Genomic DNA, 26,578 nt, shown 5'->3' on the forward strand with positions numbered 1-26,578 from the left:
AATGATTCCAGTCCAGACCCCACCTCTACCACTTTCCACGCAATCATGGACAAAAAAACATTAACTTCTTTGTATCTGAGCTATCTCATTAGTTAAAGAGTAGATAATAACATGTAATTTATGGGGTTTTGATGAAGGTTAATATAGCTAATTGTTCAAAGTCATTAATGTTTTCTATTCCTCTTCGTCCTCCTACTTAAGCAATTGAAAAATTATCATAAGTGAAAAGCTAAACTGGATTGCTTAAAAAATTTTTCATAAATTTCCTTTGTGCTTTGCGTGTATAAGTGAGAAAAACAGGCTCAGGTTACACATAAACCACGGGCCTCAGTCAGAAGTGGCAGGAAACCAACCCAGCGCCACGTCAGGCGGCTTCTGCACAGGCGCCTCTGGCCGCTCGGCGGCTCCAGCGCCAGGCCCCGCCCGACCCCGCCTCCGCTGCCGGCCAATGGCCGCCGGCCGTCGCGGTCCGAGGCTGCTATTGGAAGAGGCGGTGCAGCGGAAGGAGCTGAGTCGGGGTCGCGCCGCGCCGCGCCTGCCTGCCCTTCTAAGCCGGAGACAGAAGGCGGAGGTCATGCCTGTGTTAGCGGCTCTTCTGCGGCGCGGCGCGCGCGGGCGCGGCCTCCTGCTTCAGAGGCGGGTGCAGGTGAGAGGGGCTGGGACTCGCTTCGTGAGGCCTTGGCTGCGGGCGCGCGGCCGGAAAGAGCCCTCAGGGCCGGCCTCCGGAAGACCTCCGCCCCCGCCCCGAACCCTGCGCTCGCGTCCTGAAGCGCAGGCTCCTAGGCAGCGCTTCCATTCGCCGCGGCCCTGTCGGAGTGTAGACGTTGCTTTTTAGTGTCAAAGCGTGCAGGTGTTTTGACGCGCAGAAAGGTCCGGGACTTGGTCTCGACCTTGCCTGACGGGTAGCGAAGTCCGGTAAAACTGCTTCCCAGCTGTTTTTGGAAACATATCTGTGAACGTTACTGTCAAGAGGTTTTAATTTGATGCCGTAGGTAGTCATTTTGGGTTTACAGAGTGATAATAAATCGATGTGTCAACTCGGAGCAACTTCAGACCTATTAGGGAAAATAAATAGCTTCTCGGTTTCTTGATGCGTAGCGCTTACGTACCAAGGGCGTCCAAAGCCTTGTTTCTGTTCTGGCTTGTTGTGCTTAGGAAACACAGGAGCGACAGCCTTGGAAGAATCTACTATTTTCCATCCATCAGAGCAAGCTAGCTCGCATCACAGGTTTAGGGTCTGGCAAAAGCCAAGGAGTAGGTCTAGAATTTCAGGGTGTGGTTGTGAGGCGTGACTTTTCTAGTTCGGTTGGAGCAGTAAAGTTTGAAATCTAGTTCTATTGTTAAGAGTTTGAGTTTGACTTAAGTCAATGAGGACCGTTTATATTTTTGTTATTGTCGTAGTTAGAGGTCTAGGACGATTGAAGTGGGGGGAAATCGCAAGAGATTGTGAAAGAATGAATATAGAACTTGTCAAATGCAGAGTGAGAATGGAGAACCAAGGGAAAAGGAAAAGTCTAAAATTAATCCTGGGTGACTGAGATAATAGAAGTCAGCATATCTTGATTTTCAAACCAGAGTTTACTAGGTGAATTAGGTGAAAATAGGTACGTAAGTTTGTAAAAAAACAAAACAAACGAAGTGCGGAACCTTCTTAATTCAGTTTAATTAACAGCTCAAAATCAAACACAAATGTTGCTGATGAGAAAAATGAAGATTATATAGAGTGTGAGTTGTGGTGTTCATTTGTTACTTAAGTGGTCATGTACTGAAGCATGGAGATAGTTTGTTTTAACAGGATTTTCAGTATTCCGTGCCATTTTGTGGAATGAAAGGTAATCTCTAACCTATTAATTGGCTTTTTCTCGTTTGCCTTCGAAAACACACAGATCTCCCTTAATCGGCAACAAACTTTTATGGACTTAATCAGAGTTTTTTGCTTTCCAACTGGAATTGCTTTTTTCTTATGGTCAAAAGAGTAGTCCTCCTTGTCACTCTTGTGTACATCCATTTCCCTTTAAACCTCTGCAGTTAGATTTCTATACTACTCAACTGAAGGATACCAGTGCATTTCATTTCCTGTGTTTCTTCTTCTTGACCTTTCTTTTTACAATATTTGACAGTGTTAATGGGGCTTCCCTGGTAACTCTGTGGGGCTTCCCTGGTAGTTCAGTCCCTAAAGAATCTGCCTGCAATGCAGGAGACGTGGTGTTCAATCCCTGGGTCAGGACGATCCCCTGGAGAAGGAAATGGCAACCCACTCCAGTATTCTTGACACTGTTGATTATTCCCTCCTTGAAACTCCTGTCTTGCTGTTTTGAACCGAGTTAATTTTCTTTTTTTTTAACCTTAAGCTTTTTATTTTGTATTGAGGTATAGCCAGTTAACAATGTTGCGGTAGTTTCACGTGAAGAGCGAAGGAACTCAGCATTGCATAGAGGTGTATCCATTCTCACCCAAAGCCCACTCCATCCAGACTGGCACATAACATTGAGCAGAGTTCCATGTACTACGCAATAGGTCTTTGTTGGTTATCCATTTAAAATATAGCAGTATGTACGTGACCTTCCCAAAGTCCCTATCTGTGTTCTCCTGCCCTCCCCACAGAACTATAAGTTATTTTCTAAGTCTCTGAGTCTCTTTCTGTTTTGTAAGTCACTTCATTTGTATAGTTTTGTTTTTTTTTTAGATTCCGTGTATAAGGGATGCCATATGATATTTCTCCTTCTCTGACTTACTTTTAGGTCCATCCATGTTGCTGCAAATGGCATTATTTCATTCTTTTTAGTGGCTGAGTGATATTCCATTGTATATATGTGCCACATCTTCTTTATCTCTTCCTTTGTTGACAGGCCTTTAGGCTTCTTCCATGTCTTGGCTATTGTAAACAGTGCTTCAATGAACATTGGGATACGTGTATCTTTTTGGATCATCAATTCCAGGAGTGGAATTGGAGGGGCATATGGTAGTTCTATCTTTAGTTGTTTAAGGAACCTCCATACTGTTCTCCATAGTGGCTGTACCAATTTACATTCTCACCAACAGTGGAAGGAGGAGTCCCTTCTCTCCATAACCTTTCCAGCATTTGTTGTTTGTGGATTTTTTGATGATAGCCATTTTGACTTGTGTGAAGTGATATCTCATTGTAGTATTGATTTGCATTTCTCTAATAACTAGCAACGTTAGACATCTTTTCATGTGCCTATCTTTTTGTCCTCTTTGGATAAATGTTTATTCAGGTTGTCTCCAATTTTTTGAGTGGGTTATGTTTTTTTATGCTATTTTTAAGCGTCCTAGGCTGTTTGTAAATTTTGGAGACTAATCCCTTAAAGGTCACGTCACTTGCACTTTTCGCCCAGTCTGTGGGTTGTATTTTCATTTTGTTTATTGTTTCCTTTGCTGTGCAAAAGCTTTTGAGTTTAAGTAGGTCCCATTTGTTTATTTTTGCTTTTTTTCCCCCATTATTATGGGAGATGCATCAAAAAAGATGTTGCTGTGAGTTATATCAGACAGTCTGCCTATGTTTTCCTCTAGGGGTTTTACAGTGTCCAGTCTCACATTTAGGTCTCAATCCATTTTGAGCTTATTTTTGTATTTGGAGTTAAGGAATGATCTAATTTCATTTTTTTACATGTGACTGTCCAGTTTTCCCAGCATCATTTGTTGATGAGATTCTTTCCAACATTGTGTAGAATTGGCTTTGTCATAGATAAATTGACCATAGATGCATGGGCTTATTTCTGGGTTTTCTATCCTATTCCATTGAGCTATATTTCTATTTTTATGCCACTGCCATACTGTTTTGATGACTTGTAGCTTTGCAGTACAGTCTGAAGTTAGGAGTCTGAGTCCTCCAGCTCCCTTTTTCTTTTTCAACATTGCTCTATTTGGGGTCTTTTATGTCTCCATACAAATTGTGAGACTTTTTTTTCTAGTTCTGTGAAAAATGTCATTGGTAATTTGTTAGGGGTTTCATTGAAGCTGTAGATTGCCTTGGGCATTAGTCATTTTGACAGTATTGATTTTTCCAATCCACTAAAAAGGTATATATTTCCATCTGTGTATATCTTCTTTAATTTCTTTCATCAGCATCATATAGTTTTCAGAGTACAGGTCTTTTGTCTCCTTAGGTAGCTTTATTCCTAGGTATTTTATTCTTTTTGATGCAATGGTAAATGGAATTCTTCTTGAATTTCTCTTTCTGATCTTTTGTTGTTAGTGTATAGAAATGCAATGGTTTTCTGTGTATTAATTTTGTAACCTCCAATTACCAAATTCATTGATGAGTTATAGTAGTTTTCTGGTGGCTTCTTTAGGGTCTTCTGTGTATAGTATTCTGTCATCTGCACGCAGTGACAGATTAACTTATTTTCCAGTTTGGATTCCCTTTACCTCTTTTTCTTCTCTGATTGCTCTAGCTAGGATGTCCAAAATGATGTTGAATAAAAATGGTCCTTTTCATGTTTATCTTGTTCTTAGTCTTAGAGGGAATGTGTTCAGCTTTTCACCACTGAGGATGATGCTAGCTGTAGATTTGTCATGTCTGGCCTTTATTATGTTGAGGGATATAGCCTTTATGCCCACTTTCTGGAGAGTTTTTATCATAAATGGGTGATGAATTTTATCAGAAACTTTTTCTGCATCTACTGAATGATCATATCATTTTCATTCTTCAATTTGTTGATGTGGTGTATCACATTTATTGATTTGGGGATGTTGAAAAATCCTTACATCTCTTGGATGGATACCAGAGATCATGATCTCTGATCATGGTGTATGATCTTTTTAATGTATTTTTGGATATGAATTGTTAGTATTTTGTTGAGGATTTTGGAATCTATGTTCATCAGTGATCCTGTCCTGTAAATTTCTTTTTTGTGGTATCTTTGTCTGGTTTTGGGGGGATGGTGGCCTCATAAAATGAGTTTGGAAGTTTTCCTTCCCTGCAACTTTTTGGAACAGTTTCAGAAGGATAGGTGTTAACTCTTCTCTAAATATTTGATAAAAATTCACCTGTCAAGCTGTAGGGTCCTAGACTTTTGTTTGTTGGGAGGTTTTTAATCATTGTTTGTTTCAATTTTAGTGCTTCTGATTGGCCTGTTTATATTTTCTGTTTCTTCCTGGTTCATCCTAGGGAGACTGTACCTTTCTAAGAATTTGTCCATTTCTTCCACGTGTCGGTTTTATTGGCATACAGTGTTCATAGTGGTCCCTTATGACCCTTGGTATTTCTGTGGAGTCAGCTGTAGCTTCATTTTCAATTTTACTCATTTGAGTCCTCTCCCTTTTTTTTGGATGAGTCTGGCTAATGGTTTATAAATTTTCTTTATCTTTTCAAAGAACCAGCTTTTAGCTTTATTGATCTCTGAGATTGTTTTCTTTGTCTCTATTTCATTTAATTCTTCTCTGATCTTTATGATTTCCTTCTCTCTACTAACTTTTTGTTTGTTCTTCTTTCTCTAGTTGTTTTAGGTATAAGGTTAGATTGTTTAGTTGATATTTATCTTGTTTCTTGTGGTAAGATTTTATTGCTCTGAACTTCCCTCTTAGAACTGCTTTAGCTGCATCCCATAAATTTTGGACCATTGTGCTTTCATTTTCATTTGTCTCTAGATTTTTTTGTTTTTCTTCTTCTTCTTTGATTTCTTCAGTGATCCAGTGGTTGTTTAGTAGAATACTGTTTAGCCACCAAGTGTTTGTGTTTCTTAGAGTTTTTTTCCTTGTTTATTTTTAATCTCATAGTGTTGTTGTGATCAGAAAAGATGCTTGATATGATTTCAGTTTTCTTCAATTTACTAAGGCTTGCCTTGTGGCCCAGCATGTGGTCAATCCTTGAGAATGTTCCTTGTGCACTTGAGAAGAATGAGTAGTCTGCTGGTTTTGCATGGAATGCTCTCTAAATATCAATTAAGTCTAATTCATCTAAAGTGTCAATTAAGGCCTGAATTTCCTTATTGATTTTCTGTTTGGATCATCTGTCCATTGACGAAATTGGGGTATTAAAATCCACTCCATTATCATGTTACTGTCAGTTTGTGCCTTTATGTTTGTTTGTATTTGCCTTACATATTGGGGTGCTCCTATGTTGGGTGCTTATATATTTATAATTGTTATATCTTATTCTTAGATTGAACCCTTGATCATTATGTACTGTCCTTCTTTGTCTCTTATAGCAGTCTTTGTTTGAAAGTCTATTTTGTTGGATATGAATGTTGCTGCTCTAGCCTTCTTATGATTTCCATTTGCATGAAATACCTTCTCCCAACCCCTTACTTTCAGTCTGAAAGTGTCCATAGGTTTGAGGTGGGTCTCTTGTAGACAGCATATATATGGGTCTTATTTTTTTTATCCACCCAACTATGTCTTTTGGTTGGTGCATTTAATCCATTTACACTTAAGGTAATTATTGATGTGTATGATCCTACATACATAGGACTTCTCAGGTGGCTCAGTCAGTAAAGAATCTGCCTGCAGGTTCTTTATGCAAGACCTGGGTTCTATCCCTGGGTAGGGAAAACTCCCTGGAAGAGGGCATGGCAACCCACTCCAGTATTTTTGCCTGGAGAATCCCCATGGACAAAGGAGCCTGGTGGGCTGCAGCCCATAGGGTCACAAAGTGTCAGACGTGACTGAGTGACTAAGCTCACATAGCACACGATCCTGTTCAGTTCAGTCATGTCTGACTCTGCAGCACCATGGAATGTGCACGCCTGGCTTCCCTGTCCATCACCAACTCCCAGAGCCTGCTCAAACTCATGTCCATCGAGTCAGTGCTGCCATCCAACCATCTCATCCTCTGTTGTCCCTTTCTCCTCCTGCTTTCAGTCTTTCCTGGAATCAGGGTCTTTTCCAATGAGTCAGTTCTTCACATTAGGTGTCGAGAGTATTGGAGCTTCAGCTTCAGCATCAGTCCTTCCAGTGAGTGTTCAGGACTGATTCCCTTTAGGATTGACAGGATTGATCTCCTTGAAGTTCAAGGGACTCTCAAAAGTCTTTTCAGGGCAGCAGTCCTGACCCTCATTGAGACCAGGCTTTCTTTTTACATACCCTCCCATATACAAAAGGTCTCAGGTGGTTTACATTATCTTCTGGCCAAGAGGCCTGTTAACATTTTTATGGCTCTCTTCCTGGATAATTGTCTATCAACCAGAAAACTACTTTTCCCTAGAAGTGTTTTTTCTTTACTCTGCATCACCCTCAAAGTACTAAATAAAGTTACATTCCTGTAGAACAAAGGTGCAGTGGGTTATAACAAAGACAGTACTTAACTCAAAGATCTAATGTAATACCAGGTCTACTACCTGTTTTTCTATATACCAACTATATCTATAAATAAAAGATACGAAAATTTGGCAGCAGGTATTGGCTCAACAAATGAAACCTTTAATCAGTCCTATTCTAATGATTTTGACTCCTCGTAAGCCTCTACATTCTTAGGATGTTTTAAGCTTCCTGTGCCTCCCACAGTCGGGAGGCCTCAAACAATCACATGCGCAGCTGTACGAGTCCTGCACGCAGGCTAGAAAGCCATCAGAGGGGTTTTTGGATTGAAACACCCTTTCAAATGCAGAAGACTAAAGCCCTGAGCTGACTTTTTCCAGAGTGTGTCAGAAGAGTGGAAAAGCAGAGTACAAAGGCCGGCAGACTTTGGTTTTTTGGGGCACATGCTCAAGAAATACCAGGGGGAAGCCCTGAGATTTGACTCGCCTTGCCCATGAGATCTCTGCCACGTGACCTTGTCACGGGTGGGATTCCTCACGCTGGCTCCCGGCAGGAAATAAAATCAGGAGCCAGGTCATACCATCCAGCTCATCAGGAGCTCCAGTTCCAAGAGCCAGGAGCTTGTAGGGTAAGAGATAAACTTTGGATATCATTCCAAGAGCAGTGGAAAGCCATCACAGGATTTTAATGAGGGGAATGATACAATCTGATTTATGTTTTGCGTGCGTGTATGTGTGTGTGTGTTGATTTTGTTTTTTGATCTGTACCATGCAGCTTATGGGATCTTAGTTCCCTTGGGATCTCCATTCCTTGATCAAGGATTGAACCTGAGCCACAGCAGTGAAAGTGCCAAATTCTAGCCATTGGACCTCTAGGAAACCCCCTGATTTACGTTTTAAAAACTAGATGCACTGAAGAAGGGAAGTTGGGGATGCAGGAAATGAAGTAGAGGCTGTTACAGTGGCAAAAAATGGTGGCTGTGCAGATGAAGTAGAGTAGAAAAATTTAGGTATATTTTAGACACAGTATTGACAATACCTGTGATAGAATAGCTCTGGGTATTAGGCAAAGATGGCCAGTGAGTCCTGAGATTTTTGGCTTAGCTCCTGGGCAGATTGTGATGTGATGTCCTGAGGTGGGAAATACTGGAAAGAAACTAGTGTTCTAGCGTGGCAATTGAGAGCCATGTGTTGGACAGCAAAATCAGGCTAGTCAGGTTGGCACTTGGATATATGAGTCTGGAGGGCAATTGAGTGGTGAAGGCTAGAGATAGAAAGTCGGAAATCATCAGGACATAATTGCTGTTTAAAGCTGTGGGGCTAGATATGATTATGGAGACAGTGAAGTTTGAAAATTAAAAGGGGCCTGGAACAAAGCCCTGGGACATTACAGCAGTTAGAGGTTGGAAAGGGAATGATAGGGAGGCTGAGAAAAATAACTAGAGAAATAAGAGGTGGACCACAAGATTGTGTTAAGATGGAAGCCAAGAAAAAGGGTTTGGATAATGGTTTATACACATTACCTCATTTCATTTTCACAACTATTTGTGCAGAGTATTTTAGAAAACTGAAGTCAACACTCAAGAATACTCAGTTTCTCAGTCTGTCGAAGGATGGGATAAGGGGAGGGGAGGGAGACTCAAGGGAGGGAACATCACTAGGAACAAAGCTAATGGAGGTGATGGAATTCCAGCTGAGCTATTTCAAATCCTAAAAGATGATGCTGTTAAAGTGCTGCACTCAATGTGCCAGCAAATTTGGAAAACTCAGCAGTGGCCACAGGACTGGAAAAGGTCAGTTTTCATTCCAGTCCCAAAGAAGGGGAATGCCAAAGAATGTTCAAACATTGCACTCATCTCACATGATGGCAAAGTCATGCTCAAAAATATCCAAGATAGACTTCAACAGTACGTGAACTGAAAAATTCCAGATGTTCAGACTGGATTTAGAAAAGGCAGAAGAACCAGAGATCAAATTGCCAACATCCATTGGATCATAGAAAAAGCAAGAGAATTCCAGAAACACGTCTACTTCTGCTTTATTGACTATGCCAAAGCCTTTGATTATGTAGATCACAACAAACTGTGGAAAATTCTTCAAGAGATGGAAATACCAGGCCACCTCACCTGCCTCCTGAGAAATCTGTATGCAGGTCAAGAAGCAACAGTTATAACTGGACATGGAACAATGGACTGGTTCCAAATTGGGAAAGGAGTACATCAAGGCTTTATACTGTCACCCTGCTCTTTTAACTTATAGGTAGAGTACATCATGCGAAATGCCGGGCTGGATGAAGCACAAGCTGGAGTCAAGGTTGCCAGGAGAAATATCAATAACCTCAGATACACAGATGGCACCACCCTTATGGCAGAAAGTGAAGAGGAACTGAAGAGCCTTTTGATGAAAGTGGAAGAGGAAAGTGAAAAAGCTGGCTTAAAACTCATCATTCAGAAAACTAAGATCATGGCATCCTGTCCCATCACTTCATGGCAAATAGATGGGGAAACAATGGAAACAGTGACAGACTTTTATTTTCTTGAGCTCCAAAATCACTGCAGATGGTGACTGCAGCCATGAAACTAAAACACTCTTGCTCCTTGGAAGAAAAGCTATGACAAATCTAGCCAGCATATTTAAAAGCAGAGACATTACTTTGCTGACAAAGATCTGTCTAGTCAAAGCTATGGTTTTTCCAGTAGTCATTTATGGATGTGAGAGTTGGAGTATAAAGAAAGCTGAATGTTGAAGAATTGATGCTTTTGAGCTGTGTTGTTGGAGAAGACTCTTGAAAGTCCCTTGGACTGCAAGGAGATCCAACCAGTCAATCCTAAAGGAAATCAGTCCTGAATATTCATTGGAAAGACTGATCCTGAATCTAAAACTTCATTACTTTGGCCACCTGATGCGAAGAACTGACTCATTGGAAAAGACCCTGACGCTTTAAAAGATTGAAAGGAGAAGGAGAAGGGGACAACAGAGGATGAGATGGTTGGATGGCATCACCTACTCGATGGACATGAGTTTAAGCAAGCTCCAGGAGTTGGTGATGGACAGGGAAGCCTGGTGTGTTATAGTCTGTGGCATCACGAAGAGTCAGACATAACTGAGTGACTGAAGTGAGGGAGACTCAAGAGACTCACTCAGATATATGTAATTGTGACTGATTTGCATTGTTATATGACAGTAACCAACACATGCTGCTGCTGCTGCTGCTGCTGCTAAGTCGCTTCAGTTGTGTCCGACTCTGTGCGACCCCGTAGACGGCAGCCCACCAGGCTCCCCCGTCTCTGGGATTCTCCAGGCAAGAACACTGGAGTGGGTTGCCATTTCCTTCTCCAATGCATGAAAGTGAAAAGTGAAAGGAAAGTCGCTCAGGCGTCTCCCGACTCTTAGTGACCCCATGAACTACAGCCTACCAGGCTCCTCCGTCCATGGGATTTTCCAGGCAAGAGTACTGGAGTGAGGTGTCATTGCCTTCTCCAAACCAACACATAGCTTTAAGTAATTTTCTACCAATTAAAAAAAAAAAAAAAGGAAAACTCAGCTGGTAGACACAGGCTCTTAACCACTGTGGGTGTGTCCCAAAATAGAAAAGTGAGTCCCAGGTTGCCAAGAAGATGAGATGAACATAGCGAGGTCTTTATTGGATTTTGCTATCCAGATATTGTTAACCTTGCTTAAAGCCAACAGTAGGATAGATACAAGCCAGATGGAGTGGTTTGAATAGTAAACAGGAGGTGATGACAGGAGACAAATTCTCGGTAACTTGGAGAACTTCTCTTGTATGGAGGAGCTAAGAAGTGGAGTGAAAGCTCAGTGGGACTCTGGGTTAAGAGAAGTTTGTTTGTCTTTGATTCTTTTAATTGGGAGAAGCCAGAGCCTGTTTTCATGCTTGCAGAATGGTCAAGGGGTAAAGGAGATGAATGATGGAAGAGGTAACAGTTAACTGAAGATGTGGCACCTTTGAAAAAGCAACTGAAATAGGATCCAGGGCAAAGTGGAGAGACCCAGGGAACTTCAGTTAAACAGAACCAGAAACTTAAAAGTGGTTTAGAAAAGGCTCTTTGATTGCAAGGAAAAATATCCACACTAGCTAAGTAGAAAGCCGCTGATGTGAAGATCTATGCTAGGTAAGCTCTTGGACATCCAAAGTTAGGAAATAAAGTGAAGCTGGCCTTGGTGTGGAGGGCTATCTAGAAGATCATTAACTAGGTTACCTTGTTTCGTCTCTTGTAGTATGCCATGGTCTTTCCTTCCTTTCTGAGTGTGTATGTTACATTCCCTTGCTTCTCTGCTTACTCATGGCTTTTCTCTTTGCTGTAACCTCTGCTTTTACGTGGCATTGCTGACTAACTCTAGCCCCTTGGCCCTTTCACTTCCAGTGCCCATCATCCAGATGACCAGGTTTTTCAGAGTGCTAGCTTACTTCATTCCATTTTTGAAATGGGGCATAGTTCATTCCATTTTTGGTCCATCAGCTCTGGCCAGAGGGAGGAGGATGGGAATCACCTTGTAGGTACTTAGGGCTGTCCCTCCCAGACTCTCTGAGTAAGGGGTGTATTTGGGAAGACAATGACTGGCATGTTTACTACAAGTAGAAACTTTTAATTCAAAGTGGGGTCACAGATAATATACTCAAATCCTTTAGTATAAGTAGGTTATATAAGCAGTAGTCCAATTTGGGCTTACTTAATTTAGAACTCAGATTTAATTTAAAATTACATTTTATAAAGTTTATACTTAAAAAGGATTAGAAACTTTAAGATGATAAACTTATCAGAAGTTAAAACATACATTTCTAATGAATAGTTAATCAGGTGAGAGTATTGCAAAAGTAGTAATATTTAAATTTCAACAGTAATATATGCTGACTGGAAAATTTAGAAATAAAAGCATAATGCATAAAAAAAGAAATTACCATAATCCCATTGCTGAGAAATATAAACTAATATAGATTAATACTTTCTATATCATAACAGATATTTATATTACAGGAAATAAGGTATGCGGAGCGAAGTTATGTATCAAAACCCACTTTGAACGTAAGTATAAATTTAAATGTGCTTCATTTGTTTATTTATTTATTATTTATTATTTATAATTTATAATTTTTATTTTTACTTCATTTTACTTTACAATACTGTATTGGTTTTGCCATACATTGACTTGAATCCACCACGGGTGTACATGTGTTCCCAAACATGAACCCCCCTCTCACCTCTCTCCCCATAACATCTCTCTGGGTCATCCCCGTGCACCAGCCCCAAGCATGTTGTATCCTGCATCGGACATAGACTGGCGATTCGATTCTTACATGATAGTATGGATGTTTCAGTGCCATTCTCCCAAATCATCCCACCCTCTCCCTCTCCCTCAGAGTCCAAAAGTCCGCTCTACACATCTGTGTCTCTTTTGCTGTCTTGCATACAGGGTCAGCATTGCCATCTTTCTAAATTCCATATGTATGTGTTAGTATACTGTATTGGTGTTTTTCTTTCTGGCTTACTTCACTCTGTATAATCGGTTCCAGTTTCATCCACCTCATTAGAACTGATTCAAATGTATTCTTTTTAATGGCTGAGTAATACTCCATTGTGTATATGTACCACTGCTTTCTTATCCATTCATCTGCTGATGGACATCTAGGTTGTTTCCATGTCCTGGCTATTATAAACAGTGCTGTGATGAACATTGGGGTACACGTGTCTCTTTCAATTCTGGTTTCCTCAGTGTGTATGCCCAGCAGTGGGATTGCTGGGTCATATGGCAGTTCTATTTGCAATTTTTTAAGGAATCTCCACACTGTTCTCCATAGTGGCTGTACTAGTGTGCATTCCCACCAACAGTGTAAGAAAATGTAGTCAATTAAAAACTACATATTCTTACTGCACGTATAGGTGAGTGTCAACTTGATAGTTAATTACTGAAACATTAAGTCAAACTCCCTTATCACCTTAAAATTTTTTAGATCTAGTGCCCTGCATAACTTCTGCTTCTTCCTTGATTACTGTCTACTGTAAACAGCCTTCTGTAAAATTAAGCAGTGTTATTCCTTTACTCTCGGGGGACCCCTAGTATATTGTACTGGTACATTGCAGAGGCCACATGGAAGATACTAGAAGAAAGATGCTGAATGAGCTGGAGATTAGACAAGAAGAACCATTACTTGGTCACCTAATGCTTTCTGAGGAGTCCTCTCTGTTTCATAGGGATTCCTAAAAAGACTTAGTAATAGCCTCCAACCAGAATGAGAAAATGGTTCTCTTATTTTCTATGATAAATTATGTATGTATGTATGTATTTAAGAGAAAGCGGAAAGCAAGTGTAAGGAGAGAATTGTTAAAATAGTGTTCTGCAGTGTTTAAGAGAGCTTTTATCTATTTTTGTCTTCAATTTTATGTTGTTTTATTAATAGTTTAAGAAGTTAAACTATGGCTGTGAGACTTCTCTGGTCATCCAGTGGTTAAGAATCCACCTGCCAATGCAGGGGACAAGGGTTTGATCCCTGGTCGGGGAAGATTCCACATGCCGTGGGGCAACCGAGCCCACGTGCCAGAACTACTGAAGCTCGCATGCACAAGAGTGCATGTTCTGCAACAAGAGAAGCCACTGCAGTGGGAACCCCAGCTCTGCAACTCGAGGGCATGCCCCATTCACCACAATTAGAGCAGGCCTGTGTGCAGCAGCAAAGACCCAGTGCAGCCAAATAACAGATCGTGGCTGTGTCCCAATTAAGTGGTGTTCCCCCTACTAGCATGTAGGTTCTTAATTCCTAGCCTAGAGGAAGCCCATTAATTAGGATTGTTTATTACGCAGTTAACAAGGGTAAAGTATTCATTTCTTAAATTTTGACTAAGGAATAGAGTTGAAACTTAAGCTTCTGGTCTATGCCTGTTTTAGTACTGGTTTGTCTTAGTTTTCTATTAGGTTTTAAGTCATAAAGTACTAGCATTATACTGGTTTTAGTGTTCAAATACTGAGATTATTTTCATCTTTGATGAATAATTAGACACTCATAAAAAGTCTGTTTCTTGAATAATGTATCTATGAATCATGTTTATTTATGAAAGATGATATTGATAAAATATTTAAATGTAACAGTTTCTACCATCTTCTGTCTTGCCAGGAAGTGGTCATAGTAAGTGCTACAAGAACACCCATTGGGTCCTTTCTAGGCAGTCTTTCCTCTCTGGCAGCCACTAAACTTGGTTCCATTGCAATTCAGGGAGCCATTGAAAAGGCAGGTCAGTAGTTGCTTTACTTTTTGTGTTGAGGGGATAGTGATTCATTGGAGCAAGTGTTTATTTTGCACTTAACTATATACAGAACACTTAGAAATGAATTAATGAATGCATTTTTGAATTCTCTTGAAAAGAAGTCCTTGGACTACAGTGTTAGTAATAAAACTCAAAACTGACAAAAACCATTCCTGCTACATAATGTCATCATGTACTTTACTAGGTAATTACTAATTATTGAGTTGAATAAAATATGGAAATGTTTCTTGATTTTTTTTAAAAAGGGATTCCAAAAGAAGAAGTGAAAGAAGCATACATGGGGAATGTTCTACAAGGAGGTGAAGGACAGGCCCCTACAAGGCAAGCAGTACTGGGTGCAGGTACTAGGAATACATTTTTGCATTTATACGTGAATGTTTGACATGGCGAAATGGAGGTCGTTTCAGCTTAAATAGATTATAAATGCATAATAGACTGATATTCACCAAAGAAATGTTTCAGATTATGGTTGACCGTGCTCTATTTTATTACAGTTGTATTTAAAAAGAATCTGTTTTTCAAAAGTATGTTTATATTGGTTTTAGGCTTACCTATTTCTACTCCATGTACCACTATAAACAAAGTTTGTGCCTCAGGAATGAAAGCTATCATGATGGCCTCTCAGAATCTTATGTGTGGACATCAGGTAAGAAATACCTTCTTTTCCACTTTATAATTAAAATAATATGCAGTGCTAAGAAAACACTAAAAACCTAAACGTATTCAAACTTCAGAAGTGAAATTCTTTCAAGTAAGTGCAGTTGCTGTGTTGTTTCAGACAGTGAGGAGTGTTTGGATTTGCCAGTTCCACTTGAAGTAGAGGTTAGAATGATAGCTGAAGTGTCTTTTATTAAAAGTAGTTTCCAGCTAGGATGTTTTAGTGCCCCTTTCACTTAGAGATTCTAACATAAATGTTACATTCGCTAGATTGAGAAGGGCTTTCATTATAAATGAGAATAAGGTGCTGACCCTGGGGATCAAATCATTGATTGAGCCCAGAATTGATGACTGATTTGTAGTGCCTCATGTCCAGGTTTGGCTGTAAAACTGGGCAGCTTTCTATTGGCCTTGATGATTTTTGATTTTGCTTGAGACTGGGCAAGAGACAGGCTGCTCAGCAAATGATATGTTGCGTTAGGAGACTAGACCTGGACTGATAGAACTAAGAGTTGATCAGATCCAAGCCGTTTTTTTAGTTGAAGAAAGAGATTGAGATGACTACAAACATAGTTACAGGGCTTAAATTAGAAAACAGGTGTCCCTATCCCTGTGTAGTGCATTCTGGCCTATCAGGGCATAATACACCAAGATAAAAACCAGTTGTGAGGTGTTTGCAGATTATTTCTTATGTATATATATATATATATATATATATAAGAATCACAGTTTTGCATACCCTTGCTATTACTCCTCCCTTGCTTTGTTTCCAGTTGTAAGGCAAGGCAAAGAGGGGGAATAAAAGAGTGATGCCTGATACATATGCTAAAAACTGAAATGGTATAGAAAATTATAAAATGAAAAATCTTTCTTCTTACCCTGCTTTAAGTGTTTAATTTATTCATCACTTTCTTGTATGTTTTGCAACCTAAGAGCAGAGAAACTTTGGGCAAGTTGCTTAGATTCTGTGCCTCATGTAATATCTTGGAGATCTTTCTGTATCAGCACCTGAGATAGTATTCTACTGAACTGAACAAGTATATAATATATTCTGGGGGTCCTTATTGAATGGATATCTAGGTTGTCTCCAGTTCTCTATTTTAAATAATGCTCCAGAGAGTACCCCTATGTGTGTATCTTTGTGTACTTATAAATACTTAAATCAACTCTTAATTCACTATACTAAGCATTATAATGTAGTGGTTAAGAACAGAAAGTCTGAAGCCAGACTAATTTCAAATCCTAGTGTTGCCTGTCATCAGCTGAGGAATTACATGTGGACGGACATTCACTGGAGACAGGTGAATAAAACATTAAAAAAAAAATCTTATCATGTGTAGGTCTTTTGGAAAAATTCCTAAGAGGAGAATTTCAGAGTCACAGATTTAAAAATTTGGATATTTGCAAATACTTTCCATAAAAATGTTATACCAGTTACATATTGTCCAAAGGTTGTGAGAGTTTGTTTGCTTATACGTAAGGTAACACTGACATCAGGTGTTACCAAATCAAACCCTAGTCAAACCAGTGGGTGAAAATGGTCATGAGATTGTTATGTGTTTGAAAACTGAATGACAAGGATAATTTTGTCTCAGTTGATTCTTTTGTAGTTCTCTAGCAAATGCTTTTAGTTAATATTCTTGATTCATATCTGTATTTTTAAAATTATCTGACTTAGAGGAATATTAGGAATTGCCTTATTTTGAATATTATCTAATGATCAATTTTATTTAATACTGTAGAACTGATAATGTTTTCTGTCACTTATTTTCATCATCTCCAAGAAATACTCAGTATTTCAGGATAACAGAATAAAACTTATATGAGAACTATTTGAGACTCTCCATATTTCAAAATAGCCCAAATATTTAGATTTCTTTGGTATGGAATTTCTGTTTGTCTTTATTCCTGATTAAAGATTGTGAGAATATAATGTTAGTTTTAATTTTATGTTTACATTAATCTTTTATATTAAACTTTGTTTCAAAATAGCCTTTGTAATGCAAATGAATTTTCTCTTGTAGATCTGTAATTACAGGCTAGTTGATTAATATTTACTATACTTCTACTATATATGCCAGGCACTAACTACATAAAAATAGATATGACTAAGTTTCTGGCCTCAGAGGAGCCAGAAAGGCCTCACTAGTTTAGTGAAAAAGTTTGACATATAAATAGAGCTACAATACTGTGTAATATTATTAATAAAAGGAATACACAGTAGTTGGGAAAGAAGGAAGGGAGACTGTTCCAAAAACGGATAGGGAAAAAAAAGGGATAGAAGTAGATAGTCAGGGAAAGTGGCTGACAACCGATTTGTTGGATTGAAGGGGCTGTGTCTTGATTAGTTTTAAAGGAAATGACTGTTTTTCTTGTTGGTGAATAGGTCAGAAGTGCAGAGGTGTGTGAATTAGCATGGTATCTTTGAAGATCTTGATTTTTTTTTTTTTTTTTCCCCCTTCTTGGCCTTAAGGCTTGTGAGATCTTATTTCCACAACCAGGGGTTGAGTCCTTTCTCCCTACCGTGGAAGTGCAGAGTCTTAACTGCTGGACCACCAGGGAAGTCTGTTTGAAGACCTTTAAACAATTCTGTATGACCTCCACTCGTGTAGATCCAGGCATGAGACTGGAAAGGGAGTGAAAAGTCAGATTGTAAAGAGTCTTATATACTATGCTGGGGAGTCCTTTATGGAGTGGAATGACCAGACTTAGTCTAGCCAGAATGACTCAGATGAGTAGATGACACTTGGATGGAAGGAAAGGCTTTCTGTCAGATGACCAACTTAGAAAGTTATTATAGCTGTTTGGAAAGAGTTGATGAGGAGGACCACAATCAAGGAAGTAGGATTATTTCTGAGAACTGAGATTATATTTTTGGCAGTGTCAGTGAAATAAAGGATTTAGAAGAATTTCAGAAGATGGTTTTACATTAAAAATTCCTATTACTGTCTGATTCTGATCTAAATTATCATTACACATTTCAGACCATTTCCTTCTACCAGCGTCAAGAGGGTACTTCTTATATTGACTGTATAGCAATGTTTCATAAAGTTCGTGTAGAATCCTTGTTGCTGTGTAAAGGATACAAGGGATTTGCAACTATAGTTGACCCATGAACGTAGATTTGAAGTGCCTGGGTCCACTTAATGCACATTTTTTTTCAATAAATACGTACCACAGTTGAGTCTGTGGATCTAGAACCATGGATAAGAAGGGCCAACTGTGAAGTTGCACCTAAATTATAAAGTGTGGAGGGCTGATGTTCCTGACGATGGTGTTCAAAAGTCAGTGGTACCGTTTGAATTGACACTGGGTTTTTATGTGTTGCTGAGCAGGACGTGATGGTGGCAGGTGGGATGGAGAGCATGTCCAATGTCCCCTATGTAATGAACAGAGGAGCAACACCGTATGGTGGGGTAAAGCTTGAAGATTTGATTGTAAAAGATGGACTAACTGATGTCTACAATAAAATTCATATGGTAATTATTGCTTTTTAGTGGAGAAATGCCATCTATACATAATACTGCTTGGTTAAAAAATGTTTTTGTTTTTTTTTTTCCAGAAACTGAAGGATATAAATGTTGATTTAGCCATTCATTTTAGGAAAATGTTTTTCTATGCTCATTGTATCAGTTTGGCTCAATTTTTTAATAAATTGCCTCACACTGACATAGTGCATTTTCTGACTTCTAATAATGGATACCATAACTGTTTAATTATTAGTCCTCAAAATAGCAACTTCTGGGCTAATTCAAGTAGCTGAGATGTGAATGAGAGAGTTACTGAGTACAGAAAGAAGTATATTTTAAGAACTAAATTTAACTGCTAACCACGGTTTTATGTTATAAAAAGCAAATATTTTATAAGTTTTTCAGAGTTACTTAGATTTTTTTAAAATCTAACTTTTATCAGGGCAACTGTGCTGAAAATACTGCAAAGAAGCTGAATATTGCACGAGAGGAACAGGATACTTATGCTCTTAATTCTTATACCAGAAGTAAAGCAGCATGGGAAGGTGGAAGATTTGGAAATGAAGTTGTTCCTGTCACAATTACAGTAAAAGGTTGAAGGATTATGTTCCAAAATAGATTTTAATTTTTAATAGACTTTACATATTGCTAAACTTTTTATGTTTAACTTTTAAATTGGTACTTTTTAAATTTCAACTGAAAACACTGACACTGCTGCTGAATTAGTAAAGGGAAATGTTGCTAGTTCAGAGATAATTAAACCCAATTTAATATCTGATTCCAACTCAATTGCAAATTCCACTATGCATATTTTTTTTGAGAAATAAATTTATTAGAATTCTTTCTAATATAACTGAGATTGTTGAACACATTAAGTGAAAAGGGAATATTTACTAGAAGGCTAGTTGGGGGGTTGTCCCAGAACTGAAAGATGTATGGCAGCAACCAGTCAGCACCGGGAACTTCAGGCATTGGAAGAGAATGGGCAGCACCATTGGGACATGCTGTCTGGGCTTCTCACTGCTGCTTTTGTGCTCTCAGCTTCCTCCACTGCTGCCTCCATCTCCAGAGTCCATCTGTAGGGCTCTCAGAGGAAAGATAACTTCTCACCAACTGCAGCAGAATAAATCCACAGTAAAGACTCGTTAACTTGGTTTAGGTTACATTTCCATTCTAGAAATAATTACTGTGATGAGAATGATTGAAGACCCAAACTTAACCAAACTTACCCAGCCTGTGTCTACATTGGACATCTACCCAATGGGGTTAGAAGAATGTCTGTGACATAGAATGAGCTCAAGAGAGAAGACAGTGGGATGTGGCTGAATAGAAGATTGAAATTGCATCAAGCTACTTAATAAACTCTTCTTTAAGACACTAACAAATTACAGATGGTAGATTCTTGAGTGGAATTTACTTGGGATAGTATAAGTTATGTGGGCACACAAAGGGAAGCAGAGCCTATCAGGCACCTTTTGCATTGTTTCTTACTGAGCAAGTAATTACTGTCTTCACTGCAAAGATGACTTAATTTAAAAGATTTTTGTTTTAGGTAAACCAGATGTAGTGGTGAAGGAAGATGAAGAATATAAACGTGTTGATTTTAGCAAAATTCCAAAGCTGAAGACGGTTTTCCAAAGAGAAAATGGTTAGTATTAAGAAATGAAGCATATGAAAAAAAAAAGAGTCAGTATACCATATTAGTTGTAGAACTGCCTAAGGAATTTTTTTTCTTTTTTCTTTTTCTTTTATGCCTAAGGATTTTTAAAAGTAATTCTAGAAAACATCTTGAACTTATTTAACATTTTCAGTGTATTAGGCTCAAATGAAATTAACAAAACATTTATTTATCCAAAGTATATTTTAAATTGTTTAATAATTAATACTTTGTTTTTGTGTATGTGTGTTTGAAGTTTTTTTAAAATTATTTTTTATTGGAGTATAGTTGATTTACAGTGTCATAGTAGTTTCTGCTGTACAACAGAGTGAATCAGTTTATATATATCTATATTCATTTTTAGATTGTATTCCCATTTAAGTCATTACAGAGTATTACAGCAGGTTCTTATTAGTTATCTATTTTATATACAGTTAATACTTTTTTTATTATTATTATTTTTTATAATATTGTATTGGTTTTGCCACACATCAACATGATCCACTACGGGTGTACATGTGTTCCCAATCCCAAACCCTCCTCCCACCTCCCCCCCACACCATCCCTCCAGGTCATCCCAGTGCACCAGCCCCAAGCATCCTGCACCCTGCATTGAACCTAGACTGGCCATTCGTTTCTTATATAATATTATACATGTTTCAGTGCCATTCTCCCAAATCATCCCACCCTCTCCCTCTCCCACAGAGTCCAAAAGACTGTTCTATACATGTGTCTCTTTTGCTGTCTCGCATACAGGGTTATCGTTACCATCTTTCTAAATTCCATATATATGTTAGTATCAGTTAATACTTTAATATTGAATATATATAGCCTCTGGAACAGATTGTAGAATGACTATATGATTCAGTTTTTCATTTGCATTTCATCTTGAAAGTTTTTTTGTGATATGAAAGTCAAGTTTACATATTTTGTTAAATATCTGTAAGCCTCTGGAGGACTAAGCTGATATCTCTTTTTTTACTGTTGTATCTCTGAAAGTGAAAGTGAAATCGCTCAGTCATGTCCAACTCTTTGCGACCCTGTGGGCTGTAGCATACCAAGCTCCTTCGTCCATAGGATTCTCCTAGTCTTCAATAAATAAATGTTGAATGTTTATCTAAATGGGGTCCCAAGGTTCTAAATCCTTTGAGGAGAAAAGGTCACTTCTGCTTTTAAAATTAGCTGTATATAGCTGTGATAGTTTTCTGAAATAACTTTTTCCCCCTTTTCTGAGTGAATTTCTCAATGCAAGCTATAGGAGTGGATCAGTCTTTTTTTTTTTTTAATATTATAAGGAATTTTCTTACAAGTTTATATTATAAGGAATTTTCAGTACAGTAGTTAGGACTCTGTGCTTCCACTGCCAGGGACATGGGTTTAATCCCTGATCAGGAACTAAGATCCCACAAGTCTCATGGCTTGGCCAAAAAAAAAAATTATATTGCCAAAGTATATTTTTATAATTTTGGCAGCAATTTATAATAGTATCTTCATTGGTATTTATAAGGAGACAGGTTAATTGACATATAATTTGTATATCATAAAATTCTCCTGTTTAAAATGTATAGTTTAATGATTTTTAGTATTCATTTAACTTCAAGAGATTGTAGAGAAGAAGAAATATCTGATTTTGACACTGATTTGCAAAATGTATGAGTGTCTGCTCTGTTGTGGATAAGGGAAGACGTAGAGTTAGCAAAAACATGAAGTGGTCCTTATCTTTGATGAATTATAAACTAGAATCTATCCAGTGCCATTATGCATGCATTCTGAGCTAGCTTTGAATAAACACAAAGAACTAACATAAAAAGACATACTTTACCTTCACTGTGTTATATATGCTTACACGTTTAGTTATGTATATGTTTCCTGAGGGCAGGACTTATCTCCGTCCATATCTTCATGCATCTAGCAACCCAGGCAGTATTCTGTAGGAATTTGTTAAATTGACCCAAGTGAATTCAGTGTGAAAGAATGTTCTGATGTCATGCTCATTGATACTTTCAGGTACAGTAACAGCTGCCAATGCCAGCACACTGAATGATGGAGCAGCTGCTGTGGTTCTGATGACTGCAGATGCAGCTAAGAGGCTCAACGTTAAACCACTGGCAAGAATAGCAGGTAGAAAAACTCTTCTTGATACTGAGATTCTTTCTCAGTAATATATAGAAGTTGGCGATTTTTAATATGTGAGTCTTACTTTGTGACATGATTTAGTACACATTTTAATTGAGATAGAGTCTCCTTTAATATTTTCATTATGATTTGATTTATATAAGAGGAAGTTTTCAAAAATCTTTTCCTTCTGGATGATGTGTGGGAGAGTACAAGGTACATGTTTTCCTCTGGCATTGTCAGTTAAAATAAAAAGAATGTGAGCTTAGGAGTATGAAAAATGTAATAGTACTGGCATTTATTATTAACTATGTGGTCTCAGCATTTCCTCAGTCTCTTTAAGCATATTTGTAGCTGTAAAGTCTGCCTTGCCTTCTTCATAAGGAGTTAAACAGATACCGTTTTGTTTAGATCTTAACCTCAGCAAAATAATTGTGTTGTAGGGCCTGTTCTATGCATTGTAGGATTTTTAACAGCATCTAGTGGCAGCATCTTCTGCCCACTAGATACTACAATAAGTGGCATTCTACCTGTTGTAAGAACCAAAAATATCTCTAGATAATGCCAGTGTCCCAAGAGGCAATTCCCTCTAACTTCCTGTGTGTGAAAATCAATGACTTAGATGATTGGTATAATTTTATAAAGTACAGAATCTTAGAAGAGGCACAAACACATTTAAATATTTTACAAAGATTAGGAAACTTGAATTTTTGCATATTATATAAGTTGTTAGATACAGCTTTGGGTACTTGTAAAAAAGATTTTAATGACTTTTTTTTTTTATATAAAGCATTTGCTGATGCTGCTGTAGAACCTATTGATTTTCCAATTGCACCTGCATATGCTGTTCCTAAGGTGAGAACAAAATAATAGATCATATCTCATTCTGCCAATTTCTGGTTTTGCCTATACCAAGGTTGCATGTTTTAGATTTTAAATGTTATTCATCTGCCAAAGCATAGCAGTAGCTTAGTTTCAATTCTCACTCCTGAAAACAATGAAAGCAACAAGGATAACAACAAAAGTAAAAGAGCAACACACAAACTTCATCTTCAGTGGAGCAGATAAAACTGTATAATTGAATTCCTTGTGCTGAACTCACACACCAGGAATGGTAACCACAGAGTGGGAAGTTGGTATGGCAGAGAAAGGGGAATGTTGAGTCCAGGGTTCTAGAATTCAAAGCAGATATTCATTAAAAGGAGCAGTCTTCTAAGAGGGGAACTGCTGGTAGCTGGTGTTAGAGTAAAACTAAAGATGGCAAGAACTCTACTCCAAATTGTCAGTTTGAGTCTCTGGGAAGTTACTAAGGGGTCACATGAAAAGACAGAGTGTTGTATTGGTTTAGGGGTTAAGGGATTTCAGAAGACTGCAGCAAATATTCCTTTTCAGAAGTAGGCGGCCACACCCTGAGAGAGAACTTCTGGGGGTAACATCCAGATTTAAAGAAAAAAACACCAGAGGGGAATAGGATAGCAAAGGATAAGGAACAACAGGGAGTGATGATGCTCTGTCCACAGGTGGCAGACCTCAGAAAACAACACAGTTATACAGCTTCTGAAAGTGAACGCATCACACTGGAAAGGAGGGGTGATAAATATTTCTCAGCTAGATTCTGAGAGTGAAAAAAGTGGCTACACTTAGGTACATGTTTTATCTCGTGTTGTTGAAACTAGGGGAAGCTGTTTGAGCTCTACAGCTTAAAAACTACCTGAGCCTGCTGTTAGAAGAAAGCAAGGAGGAGGGAAAGTTTCATGTTAATTTTTTTGTTGCTCATAACTAACAAAGTTCTAAAGATAAAGGGCTCTAGCAATATTTTGTAAAGATAACATCTGCAATAGCTGAGGAACTATCAGAACAAGAAATCATAATAAGATTTTAAATAAATCATTCACAATGAAGACACAATAGCTCTGAATAACTGTGCCCAAAATAACCCAATGGCACCTTTTATAAGGCAGAAACTCTAGGGGATGCAATGAAAAATTATTAGAGATTAATGTAACTCTTTGACAGATAAGGGCTTCACAGGTGGTGCAGTGGTAAAGAATCCTCCTGCCAGTTCAGGAGACAAGAGTCATAGGTTTGATCCCTGGGTTGGGAAGATCCCCTGGAGTAGGAAATGGCAACACATTCCAGTTTTCCTGCCTGGAGAATCCCATGGACAGAGGAGTCTGGTGGGCTACAGTCCATGGGTTCGCAGAGTTGGACACGACTGAGTGACTGAGCATATACACACACACACAATACACCTGTTCCTTTGACAGATAAAGAACCTAGAACTAAGGAACATATGATCAGCAAAGTAGATCTGAAGAGTATATGTCAAGTCTGTGCCCCCAAATAAAGACTATGTGCTCTTTTCCATGGGATGTTCAAGATCCATGGAATGGTTAAGAGAATCATTTTTTCAAAATAGAAATATGATAATGCAAACAAAGATGAGAAATTAAGGCATTTCCTGGTGATCCAGTGGTCAGATTCCATACTTCTACTGCTGGGAGCAGGGGAGACACAAACGAAAATTGCAGAATTTAGAGAAGATAAAGTAAGTTTTGACTTAATTATCTGAACATAATCTTAATTTTTTTTAAATTTAGGTTCTTAAAGATGCAGGTTTGAAAAAAGAAGATATTACTATGTGGGAAGTAAATGAAGCCTTTAGTTTGGTCGTACTGGCAAACATTAAAATGCTAGAGATTGATCCCCAAAAAGTGAATATCAACGGAGGAGCTGTTTCTCTTGGACATCCAATTGGGTAGGTAAAATCATAAAGAAAAAGAAAGCTAGGTTAATGGCTATCTTTGTATTTCTCTCTAAATTTAAACTGCTTCATGATAACGCCTGTTACTCTTGGTTTACCATTTTTTCTTCCTACCCATCCTTCATAAGCCAAATACCATTTCTGATAGGATCCCCTCTGAACACAGAGATCTGTTACACCTGTTGCTTGAAAACTAATGTTGTTTTATGCTGAAGAAGATAATTTAAGATTCAAGACTATGTTTGGGCTTTTGTGGGGCTTCCCTGGCTGTCCAGAGTTTAAGACTCTGCACTTCCACTGCTGTGGGTGGGCTCAATCCCTGATTGGGAAACCAAGCTCCCACATGCTGCTCAGAGTGGCAAAAAGAGCTGTAACCATTCTTGAAACAAGTCTCCCAAGTTAAAGTAGTTAAATTCAGCTATAAGTCATGGCTAATTTGGTTATTCACACAGTCTATAAACCATTAAAGTACCAAAATGCTTTTTTAATCCTAGGATGTCTGGAGCCAGAATTGTTGTCCATTTGGCTCATGCGTTGAAGCAAGGAGAATATGGTCTTGCCAGTATTTGCAACGGAGGAGGAGGTGCTTCTGCCATGCTGATCCAAAAGCTGTAGACGACTTCTGTTGTCTAAGGCGACAACCCTATGTAGCTAGAAAGGGCTGCTGTAATCAGGGTGACTTCTGTCAAAATAATCGGGTCCGCCTGTATCAGAACAATTTATTTAAATTTTGATTATTTTCAACTGTTTTAAAAAAATAAGGTAAAAAGATAAAATCCTAAAACCTTTTGAGATTATAGAAGTTTTTTCTTCTTTACATTTTTTATAATGTTGAACAGATTTTTGTTATAAAGCTATATTATTTGAAATACCATTGTGCGTGATTATGTTAGTGACTTATAAGTAGAAGCTTCCATGTTAGAGAATAAATCTTAATTTACATTTCTCAGGATTGTTAAAGATTAAGTGAATATTACCTGTCACTCATTTAGATTGAATAGACTCTTCAAAGTGAGAGTAGTTATTCTGTGCAAACTAGGAATGTCTTATGTTATTAGTCAAGAAGCCAAAGACATTGTGTGTAGTGTTGCTAGAAATAAGAGGAACCCATGTGCTCAGGTCTGAAGTGGGTACAATTTCTCATAAGCTCATCATTCAGAATTTGTTGGGGGTGAGGTTAGGGATTTTGTTTTCATTACTACAGCAGCACAGAGAGTGGGAAAGAAGGTGGAAACTAAACTGCTCAACTGAATGGATTTATGAAGGGAAGAGATTATCATATTCGGTATGGTACAATGCCTGTTGTTAAGCAGAAAAAAAAAAAAATGCAGCATAAGTATCCTGAGTTGCATCTTATCTAGAAAAAAGAAACACATTGTAGGCAGGGTCTATGTACACCAACCTCAGCTATAGTTCAGAGA

The 26,578-nt window shown here is 38.3% G+C and overlaps 1 protein-coding gene across 1 annotated transcript; it reads left to right on the forward strand.

The window, feature by feature from the left end:
• Nucleotides 1–501: 501 nt before the first annotated feature.
• On the forward strand, nt 502–26,082 carry LOC128071422 (acetyl-CoA acetyltransferase, mitochondrial). The gene is made up of 12 exons (XM_052664297.1): nt 502–646; nt 12,212–12,259; nt 14,344–14,461; nt 14,740–14,835; nt 15,040–15,140; nt 18,487–18,630; nt 19,064–19,214; nt 20,174–20,269; nt 22,286–22,399; nt 23,184–23,248; nt 24,994–25,151; nt 25,652–26,082. Exons 1-12 carry the CDS (start codon nt 575–577, stop codon nt 25,770–25,772), a joined length of 1,284 nt encoding a protein of 427 aa, XP_052520257.1. The 5' UTR covers nt 502–574; the 3' UTR covers nt 25,773–26,082.
• Nucleotides 26,083–26,578: the final 496 nt, after the last annotated feature.

This window comes from Budorcas taxicolor, unplaced genomic scaffold, assembly GCF_023091745.1.
Source record: "Budorcas taxicolor isolate Tak-1 unplaced genomic scaffold, Takin1.1 scaffold575, whole genome shotgun sequence".
In the NCBI taxonomy this organism is placed as follows: domain Eukaryota; kingdom Metazoa; phylum Chordata; class Mammalia; order Artiodactyla; family Bovidae; genus Budorcas; species Budorcas taxicolor.

What these genes read in the sequence shown, in the direction of transcription:
- LOC128071422 (XM_052664297.1), top strand. Translation starts at nt 575, where the DNA reads ATGCCTGTGTTAGCGGCTCTTCTGCGGCGCGGCGCGCGCGGGCGCGGC. An exon ending in GGGAGCCATTGAAAAGGCAG is followed by an intron (nt 14,462 to 14,739) that starts GTCAGTAGTTGC and finishes TTTTTTAAAAAG; the next exon opens with GGATTCCAAAAGAAGAAGTG. An exon ending in TCTACAATAAAATTCATATG is followed by an intron (nt 18,631 to 19,063) that starts GTAATTATTGCT and finishes AACTTTTATCAG; the next exon opens with GGCAACTGTGCTGAAAATAC.